The sequence below is a fragment of the Gossypium arboreum genome, chromosome 3, assembly GCF_025698485.1.
Source record: "Gossypium arboreum isolate Shixiya-1 chromosome 3, ASM2569848v2, whole genome shotgun sequence".
NCBI classification, from domain to species: Eukaryota; Viridiplantae; Streptophyta; class Magnoliopsida; order Malvales; family Malvaceae; genus Gossypium; species Gossypium arboreum.
This window is the reverse complement of record NC_069072.1, coordinates 103343168-103353804: the sequence shown is the minus strand read 5'-3', so window position 1 is coordinate 103353804 and position 10637 is coordinate 103343168. Positions and strand designations below refer to the sequence as shown.

The following is a 10637-nucleotide window of genomic DNA, read 5'->3' as shown; positions in this document are numbered from 1 at the left end:
CAAAATTTTAATTATTATTAAGTATTTTAAGTTATTTAGTAGTTTTATATTAATAAGAAAGTTTAGTTTAAAACTACTTTTTATTTAGGTTAATTAGAGTTCTAGTATACTTACGAGTTTTTTTTAGATTTATATAGGCTTCTCCATTGTTCATTAAGGAGGCAAATTTGTTTTCTTTAATAAATTTTTCAACTCTGGGAGTTTGTTTCTTGTGCAAGATTTCTTTCTTGTGATTTTTAGTAGTTTTCTTCTCGATTTTCTTCAAGAAGTCATGAGAATTCATTCTTCACCCTTTAATTTGCCAATGATTATTTTTTGAAGAGTTTATTAGAGCCATTAATTGAGTTTGTTGGGATTTATATCCCAAATGGTTCAGTTGAACATTTATCCTTCTATTCATCATATCCATCGGTTTATCTTTCCATCTTCCACTTTACTTTAATCTATATTTTCACTATTTAGTTATTATTTTGAATATTTATCCTTTATTTTCTAAAGTTTTCTTATTTTTCTTATTTCTTTTGTTATTTTCTAAATTTATTTGGCTTCTTCCTTTCCGATCACATCCAAATCTTTCCTTCTTGAGTTGAACAACTTGAATTCGATCCTTCTTCCACTTTAATTCCTTATCATCCCTAAGCTCAAACAAGCCAATACCCTAGCAAAAAACCAAAAGAACACACTCTATGAGCAGACAAAGAAACATGCTATTTTAGCAGACAAAAAAACTATAATCCTTTACTTCCTTATGGTATCCCATTGTTAATATTGTAATATATGAAATATAAAATTTAAACACTTTTAAATGATTAATATAAATTATTTTTAAATTTTTATGTGAATATATAAATCATATTTATCTTTTACAGTTAACATGATTAGGGGTAAATTTATACTTCGCCACCTAAACTGACAAGTTTGGTTTGAAAAGCACTTTTAGAATTCAATGATAAACAAAGTCTTAATATTTTGTTTTTGAGTTTTTTTTTTTTTTCATTTTTTCCATTAAAAAACTCATAAAAGAGAGAACATGGAGACAACATAACTAATCCCAAAGGGTTAAAACCAAGCAAAGAATTCAGTCTACAAGATTTAGACCCCAACATCCAAGTTTACTACAGCAAAACAACCCTTCAATTGCATTTTTTAAAGCTTTTTGTAACGCTTAACGTCACTACAAAGATAACAACATATAGAAAAAGAAAAAAACCACCACAAAAATGCTAATTGCAAAAGATAGTGGTGTTTCACTAAAAACGCCGCTATAGGTGTAGAACATTTAGTGGTGTTTCTGAAGACATGCCGCTAAAGGTTAGACCTTTTGATGTTTTTCCTTTGTTAATATCGTAAAATGTAAGACATTTAGTGGCATTTTTCTTCCGAAATGCAATGGATGTAGACATTTAGTGGCATTTTGGAGGAAAACGTTGCAAAAGGATTTACTTTTGGTGGCATTCCGCAAGGAAGACACTGCTAAATTTCCAAATTTTGCTTTATTTAAAGAATTTTGTGGTATTTTTACACTCTGTAATAAATTACAATACAAATCAATCATTTATAATCGGGTAACCTACATTAGTAGTCACCTAACTATTAGTAAATTTCTTTTCTGGTCACCTAACTATTCAAAATTTTCTTTTTTGGTCACTGGTTAAATCACTAACAAAAAGATAACTTGACAGCTTTTAAAATTGGTATAATAAAAACTTTAACCCTAGGGATTTAATTGCTAGGCTCTAGTGTCATGGGATGTGGAATAGAACTCGTGACTAATGTGCACAAAATTGCCCAACGAGGTCAACCAATTAAATTGGGCTTTGTTAACTCACCTGGACTAGCCCAATTTGTGGAACATGAAGGGAAACTCAATTTACTTGAAGCCTTGATTACCTAGTGAAACACTTCAGTGATTTAGAGTTATCATGGTAAATGTTGTAAAACTAAGGGGATAAAGTTGTATAGTGTTTAAATCCCTTAAGGGTCTCATTTTGTAGATAGATATTAATCTTAGTTGTAGATTACCGTTAATTGTAATCATCACATACAAAATTATTAAATACTTTGAAAGCATTTACTCAAACACTTGGTGTGCGATCTTTTGTAGTGCCTTTTTCTGTTCACTCGTTGCTTGAGTGTTGCATCTGCTAAGTTTCGATGCCTTAGAGAATTTCTTTGAGAATTCTCACCTTTTCAAAAATTAGGTTAACTCAAGTAGATTTGAAATAAAATTTTCACCCATACGATTTGCCATACTAAAATCTTAGACTTGTGACACTAAGCCTGGGTTGATTTGCAAATTCATTAAAAGCATGCATGCAAATCTCTAGCTTAATTTTGAACTATGTTGATATTGGATTTGTTGTGGTTGTTGTTACATAATTTTAAAATGATTCAAAAGCTTCTAAATTTTCCTAAACTTAACATAATAACTTTTTATATAAAAATATGATATATTCATAGATTTATATTTATATATATATGATACATTGATAATATATAATTTTACACCTTAAAATCAACCAAAATGATGCATCAGAAGGAAAAAAGTAAACCAAAATAATGACTCAACAACAAAAGCTTCTTCTTATAAAAGAAAAAATCAACTTAACTTTTCTCAATGATATACCATTATCAGATTCATTGATATTGAGTAAACAATGTATATACCATCAAAATATCAAACATTTGCAATTAACTTTTGGAATACAATCATCAATATTTTACAATGACTAGTTAAAATTTGAAATACACTCACTTTTTTACAGGTGCCATATCAAATAGATCCCATATTAAAATAATAATGGATCCATACCTTAATTTTGAACAGAACTAATAGGACTAGTTAGCTAATTTTAATCATTATATATAACATAAAGTAAGGCGAACCTTTATGATCTGACAAGAAAAACCAAAAAAGAAAGTTCAATCCATTGTACCGATGGTACGAACTCTCCAACCTTTTCAAGTTCCAAGTTTGATCAATTCAAGTAGGTTATTGGGTTGCCTTCTCAACTCTATTACTTGAAGTAATTGAACAAGTGATTTGCCAAGATCATGTTGACACCTCAAAATCTCGAACCAAAAAAGTAACTGAAAATTTTTACCCATTTACCCTGCAATTCCGTTTTCTAATTGGTTGACATTCAAAGCAAACTAAGAATTAAGATGTGTGACAATAATAATGTTTATGAAATGTATAAAACAAGAATTGATGCTCTAAATATGTCGGTTTCTAAAGCCAATTGAGATTGTCACATATAAGAAGTCGAGTTCTTGACAGAAAATACTATTACCTATAAACTTGTACACTTTTTAGTCTAATCTCAAATTCATTGTCCCCTCAAAAGGTTACATGATAAGAAATAATCAATAATTATATTCAAGTTCCAACATGCCTCATGTGCAAACCTAATAAATAAGCTTGTACTTGAATCTAAATGTACAAAAAATGTGCAAGCTAGAAAGTGTCAAGACATTCCAATGGGCACCAAAACATTGACTAAAAATCCAAATGTACAACAGTTTCCATGATTCAAACTCTGAAACTATGATATCATGTAAGTTATATGATCAATTATCCCAAAAACATAGTCGGGTGATCAACTATATTTAAGCTCCAACATGATATATCAAGGTTTTTTTACTAGCCTAATATCAGCCTTTTTTCTCAACAATTGCACATCCGCACCACGGATTGCCAAAAGCCAGCAAATATTTAGCAAACTTTGTCATACCATGAACTTGTCTACAACAAACTTTCTAGTTTACCTATACTAGGTATGCTTGGATTTCCTTTTCCTTTTGGAAGGCTGTTCGGCAGCAGGGGCAGAAATATATTCTTCAGCATTGATATTTTGCAAAGATTTTTGCTTTCCGAATTCCTTGGCCTTTTGCTGCAGTGAAATCCAAGGAGGGGCTGCTTAGAACTATGCCCAGTTGTAACAAGTATCTTTGAAACGAAAGAAATCTTATAAAATTACCTTCAAGGACTTAGCAAGGGCAGCAACATCTTCCTCCTTGTTCTCTGACTTGTTAGAATCTTGCTTCACGGGTTCCTGCAACAGGTAAATTATATTACTGCTGAAACAAATAAATACTTGATAAAAATGGTTGGACTTTGTGATTCTACGTGTGAGCCACAGTAGGTTTCAAAATCGAACCTTGGGAGGAACAAATGCTGCTTCTCTTTTTCTTTTGTTTTCAGCTGTTTTCTGTGCCTGCTTCTCTTGCTTCTCTTCCCACTTCTTCGCTAATTTCTTTTTCTCACTCAAGAAGTATTCTCCAGATTCCAGTTCTTGATCAATCTGGACAATACCATGTACCAATGTAAGTTTGGTTTCCATAATTATCCACAACAACAATAATAATAACAAGAAGGATGATGATGATGACAACAATGACGATTTATGCTGCTCCAGGTCTTTATTTCTCTTCAAGTACCCATGTCCAGGACCCATATTAGACACATTGGGACCTGGGTATAAGGATATACTCCTCCAACTACAAGGAAAACTTATGAAAAAGTTAAACATAACCACATCATACACATACCCAACATTCGACACTCACACCCAAGTTTGAGTAACATAGCTTACTCACACTGCAGACATACAGTGGCTATTCAGTATCTCAGTTTAAAGGAAAAAGACAATCTGCGGGTTGGAAGCTTCAAATATCCACATGCACCCAAGAGAAAGAATAGCTTTCTTCCCCTTTTTTTTTTTTGGGGGGGCATTCATTAGCTTACATTTCCTTTTTTTTAGAATGGAAGAGCACAGGAAAAACAACTTAGACATGTAATGGATACTAAAAGCAAAGAACCAACCCCTCATTATTGACTCCAAAATTCACCCCCCAGATAGAATAATTTTTCAGTTCCTATGTACACTAGCTTATGCACGCCTACATAAATTTTACTAAATTTTATCATCCCAAAAAAGATACAGATAAGATTTAATCCAAATCCAAAGTTCCAACAAAATTTCTTTTGGAATTCTCCCTACTTGCCTATAACGGAAACCCCTTCTAAAGTTAAAGAATGCAAAGGTCTCACCAGCCAACAGATCATTTGGATCAAAAATTAAGATTTTGCACTCTAGTTCTTAGAGCAAATATGTTCAGCTAAGCCAAAAAGATTATACTAAAAAAAACTACAATTGTCTATCTAAAACAAACACAAGCTAAAAGTAAAACCTTAAACCAGAGAACATTGTGCAGGAAAACAACATTACTAAATAAAAAAGGAAACATCTCATTCTAGTCTAATGAGGGAGACAAAAAGAATCATGTCACCATAAAAAACCCTAAGAGACAATCAGCTATCTTACCTTACTAGGTTGCTGAGGAGGAGGGAATGGTGTATATGGTTTCTTCTCTTTACTCTTAACCTTCTTCGTTTGAACATTTTTCCTGGAAGCATTATTAGATGGTTAAATGGATATCTAACAGAACAAAGCATGAAAATAAGTTAAAACATGCAAATGAAGAGAATAGATATTTTACTTCTTGAATGTTGGAAGAAACCTATCCCAGTTTTCATTTTTGAGTGCTGGATCCTTCTCAAGCTCTTTCTTCATCATGAGAATCTGGATGATGAAAAGGAAGGGAAAAGGAAGACATGGTAAGACAGGAAAAAAACAGGACATAGGAACTGCTACTGAATATTCATATAATATCAAAACACATCTTACTGGCATAAATTAAAGCAAAGCTAGTAAAACCAAAATTGCAAAGTCAAGCTTTTGGTACCTTGATATGGTATACTGGATGCATCTTATTTTCTACGCAGTCCTCCACAATCCTCCTGACTTGTTTCAAACCTTTAAATGAACCCATAGCAGCAACAGTGTTTCCCTATTCCATCATGTGGAAAGTGACCAAAGATTTTCAGTTTGTGGTTCTCTATTTCAACATAGAGCAAAAAATACAATTCAACAACCAAAAACGAACAAGGGTGAGCAATTACCTGAACAAGAATGTAGCAGCTTGTCAATATTTCAAGTGCCTGCATCCAGTAATGAAGGTGATTATTTTATAGTAATAGTATTTTCTCATGCCTCAACATAGCCTTATAAGGGGATTATTTTAGAATCGTGTTAAGACATCAATCATACAAACCTTCAAAGTCGAAGAATTTGGCCCCACAAGGCGCTGCCTTCTTTTAACAAATCGTTCCTGTAAAAACAAATATTTAGACAACTTTGTGAAAATTTTTAGATGCAACAATGTAATATCTTACCATCTATCAAAATGAAAAATCAATTTAGTAAGTTACACGGAAAAACAAAAAAATAAAAAAGCCAAAAGCTGTCCAAACTTAAATATAAAAACTAAAAAGGATGCAATTCAAATAACTCACCTTCTCATTATGCTGTACAAACGACTAGTTAACACTTAACATTAACATATAAGCAGATATAAATGTTCCACTTTGAACATGCTATAGCATCTTCATAAGCAAGCTATAGACTGAATGAGAAACAGAGGTTCAGCGAGCATAGATAGTAAAGCCTAAGGAATATAATAAGCAGTTTCAGCTTTCTGTATGCTGCTTACAAACAATTCACAGTAGCTGCATCAAAGATAACCTAATCAATCCTATGTAGTGCATAAGTGACAGAAGGCATATATATGTACTTAATTAATAAGTGAAACAAAGATGAATAGAAAAATCACAAAAAGTTTCAGATAATAGGATCCAGATTGGAAGGCAACATAAAACAAAGAACCCTAATTTGCATCGCCCAGACAGACATCAAAAGATAAATGCAAAACAGAAAGATCTTACATTAAGTTTAATTAAGATATATAGAACGTGTCAAACTAAAATAGTATAACTACAGACTAGATATTTGTCCATAATTAGCTTCAAGAAGAAACATAAAGGCACTCAGATTTTATAATCCGAGTTTTATGGGGCATCATATTGTCGAAAAATCTTCTTAGTGGTGCAATGCATCATAGTTGACCCTACATAATGCTAAAAGAGTGTATGCTAAAAGAATTAAAGTTCAAGTGATCCAGCGATATAAGATCCATTGATCAACCAAGGCTCAACTACAAGTTAAAGAAATAATCAATGCTCGACACAGATTTCGGCTACCAACTCAAGCATCTGCTAGTATACCAATAGCGACCATTATACCAGATTCACAAAAGTAAAATGGGCAAAATTTTAATCAAATAAATAAAGGAAATTCTGAAACACATACCTTATTGCGAACCAAGTTTCCAATTTTTATGATGTCACACTGCATTTCATCATCAAGTATTTTGATGGCCTAAAATTAAAAGAAACAGTAAGAACTATACTCAAACAACCTCCATACATATGGTTTTAAGGACTGATCAAAAGCTATTTCAAGTAAAATGGTCAAAAAATTCTCATGGGAAATAAACAAACATTTAACTAGTTTGTAATTGACAAAAGTGCAAGCATAGTTGACAAGTCTACCTGAGGGGCAGGAACACTTCTCGATAGAAGCTTGATGAGATCCCTGGCCTTAATGATAACATATGGATCCCTAGTTTTTCTTGTTGTTGAAACTGTCATAGACCCTTCAACCTGATCAGCAATTAAAGGCATCAGATGATAAAGAACCATATGTGAATATTATAGCAATAATAGTAGAGTGCCAGTAATCAATATAAAAGATTGGAGAACAAGGGGAAGAAAACTTCTGCAGTAGAGTGTTTACTAAGTATTTTAAGCAAAATGATCCTTCAATCTTTGAAGAAGGCAATCTGATAAATATGGGAATATATCTAATTATGACAAAGACAGAAGTTGATCCAACGCTCTGACAGCTTTCTTAAGATAAGGAACAATCAATGAGGCATAAAACGGAAGACTACGTATGAAAAAAAAAGGCAAAAATGAAGTGAAAATAGTAATCCTTCTTCTTGAATGGGACAAGATGGAGGGAAAAATGTATGCTCTAAACATTTAAAAGCCAAATTTACAAATTATTATCATATTAATATATGAAAATTACACTTTTTTTTTATTTCAATTTTTGCATATCTTTTGATAGACACAAAACAGTCGAAGACATTAGCTAAATTATGTCTTTCCTTTCTTTCGACTACTCAAGCAAACATGATTACTGGTAATATCCCTCTGCTTTGTTTCTAGTCACAATTTTAGAACATCAAAACAATGAATCAATAGGCCCAAAAAAACTGTAACAATCTAGAGGTTTGCAGAAAACAAACTGCTCAACTTCAACCAACCCAAAATCTAGAATACAAAAAGACCACTGGATTAAGCCATTAAAACACTTGACAGAATTTGAAACTTACCAAGTTGAGCTCAGCAGCAATACCATATTCTTTCAAAGCAGATTTAACCTTTGGCCAAGCTTCTTGCAAGTATTTTTCTTAAAACAAGACGACAGAAAAGATACCAAACATAAGTAAATTTTTAACATGTAATCAAATTAGAAAAAAAAATGTAGAGGAAATTAATTAATTACCTCGGTAACGAGGGAAGATGGTGGAAAAAGAGCTGACTTCCAGTAACCCATCGGGGTTCCAAGAAGGGTCAAACTTTTCAATCTTCCAACGGTCTATGTTTGGGTCTTCGTCCCATGGCTTTGGCTTATCGTGTTTCCCTTTATGCTTCTTTTTCTGTTCCAGATTTACTTTTTCTGCATTCTCTACCTCCATTTTAATTTTCAAAAACCCTGTAATTGCGTTAAATAAAGAAACAAAAGTTACTTCTGTTTGTCGCAGCCTTCGTTATCCGGACTCGGCAACTTGTGGTGCAGTAGCCGTGTCGACACGATACACACTGGATACGGGTCAGATCCGACATAAACCAGCGGACACGGCAGTGGGTGAGAACTGAGATGAGAAGACAAGAAAAAGAAAGGACAACTGATTTGCAGAGACGAGAGAGAGGGACGACGGTAGTATGATTATGGAAGAAAAAGAAGGGACGTTTTCAAGAACAAAAATTAGGGTGCAATAAATGATGTACCCTATATCTAATGGTTAAAATGTACCCGCATTCTTAGTAAATTCAAAATTTAGATTTTACACTTTTATTTTTATTTTTGAGAATTTATTTTAAATTTAATAGAATTAAAATTATTTTATTAAATTTAAGTTGGACTTTTCTTATTTATATGATTATAGAGTAAATATTTTTTTATTTCAAAGTGTTAACTCAATAAATTTAATGAAAAAGAGAGTAACATATTTTAACCTATTAATATTTACATGCATGGTTTTAAAGGAGAGAGAACAATTTTTTGAACAATATATATGTTTAAATGTGCTCAAAATTAATGTAATTTTCTAAAATTTAAAATTTAATATCTAAATTTTAATTTTGAGACATTAAATTTTTGTATTTTTTTATTTAAAATATTGGTCTGTCCATTGAAATGTTAATGTGATTGCCATAACATGCGAGACGAGGACCTAACAAGCTAGATTTGAAGATTTAAAGCTAAAGTCACCACTAATCAATTTAAGTTAAGTTGGTTAGTCACTTATCGGGGTTTTTTACTGAAATAAATTAAAAAAATTTATATACCAAAATAGGTTGTCAACGGATCAAAATACGAGTAAAAAATACTCGAAAATGGGTTGTGCCTGTCAAATAGGCGCGACTAGTCGCGCCTGACAGGTAGGCGCGAATGGCCCTGTTCTCTGCATCCCTGCACAGTGCACACACCCCCCCACGTGCCACTGCTGCTGCTACATGCCTCCCTACTGCTTGCTTGTTGCTTGCTGAGTATGTATGGCCCCATTGCCGATTCTTCTTTGGTTCTTTGCATCTTGAAAGCAAGTATGTATATGTGCTGTCCCTTCAAAGGGAAAAAGAAGATTGCAAATGGGGGACCTTATAAGCATGGTCCCCCAAACCAAACACTACCTACCAGAAAGAGAAAGAAAAAAAAGAAAGGCGAAGAAAAAAAGAAGAAGAAGAAAAAAAAAGAAAGAAGAAAAAGGTAATGTATTATTTTAGTAAATAATTTTGTTTATAATTTAAAGAGTTTAATTAAGATGCTTTGTGAAATTTTTTGTTATTAATTATTATTTATAAATTATTTATGTTTAGTGTTTATGGTTTTAGGTTTATATTTTGTATGAATGTAGTTTTTTATAATAATTTTAAAATTAATTTGTTAGTAATTTAGAATTACGTTATTAATTTTGTGTTCATAATTAATTTAAAATTAATTTATTAGTTTTTAGGATTAAATTATAAATTGTTGCGTTTAGTTTAGTATTTGGTGAGTTTAAAACATATAAGCTTATAAAAAATTAAAAATCATTTCAAAATGAAAATGAACTTGGACAGATGTTTAAGCTCATTTAATTTTTTAAGTTGCTATTAAGTATTTGTATGTTAATAGTTGCTGTTAACTCATTTAAAATTTTTATATCAACTTGGATATCAATTTGTCCAAGTTTAATCATAATGAGCTCTTTTCATAAATTTATATACTTTAAAATTATTTTTATAAAAAAATGATTGTAGAAATATTGAAGAATATAAATTAATTATTAACATACCAATACTTATCAACAATTTAAAAATTAAAAATTTGATAATAAAACATTAATAGTATCAATTAAAAGCATTTCCCAAAACTCCTAATTAAGAAATATTTTGAACAATAGGA

General features: G+C 31.6%; 1 protein-coding gene across 1 annotated transcript; it reads right to left on the bottom strand.

Annotated features, from left to right (window-relative positions):
• Nucleotides 1-3481: 3481 nt before the first annotated feature.
• LOC108479942 (KRR1 small subunit processome component homolog) lies at nucleotides 3482-9012 on the bottom strand. Its single transcript, XM_017782809.2, has 12 exons — nucleotides 8475-9012; nucleotides 8302-8378; nucleotides 7454-7564; nucleotides 7212-7280; nucleotides 6118-6174; nucleotides 5966-6004; nucleotides 5749-5853; nucleotides 5503-5585; nucleotides 5328-5409; nucleotides 4161-4304; nucleotides 3981-4055; nucleotides 3482-3893 (listed from the first exon to the last, which is right to left on the bottom strand). The coding sequence occupies exons 1-12, from the start codon at nucleotides 8665-8667 to the stop codon at nucleotides 3774-3776; spliced, it is 1155 nt and encodes a 384-aa protein (XP_017638298.1). The 5' UTR covers nucleotides 8668-9012; the 3' UTR covers nucleotides 3482-3773.
• Between the last annotated feature and the right edge of the window lie 1625 nt (nucleotides 9013-10637).

Bases quoted from the DNA above. Each gene is read 5' to 3' on its own strand.
- LOC108479942 (XM_017782809.2), bottom strand. From the start codon at position 8,667: ATGGAGGTAGAGAATGCAGAAAAAGTAAATCTGGAACAGAAAAAGAAG. The intron at 8,379-8,474 runs GTAATTAATTAA...TCTTGTTTTAAG, and splicing joins CATCTTCCCTCGTTACCGAG to AAAAATACTTGCAAGAAGCT. The intron at 5,586-5,748 runs GTACCAAAAGCT...TTCATCATCCAG, and splicing joins ATCCAGTATACCATATCAAG to ATTCTCATGATGAAGAAAGA.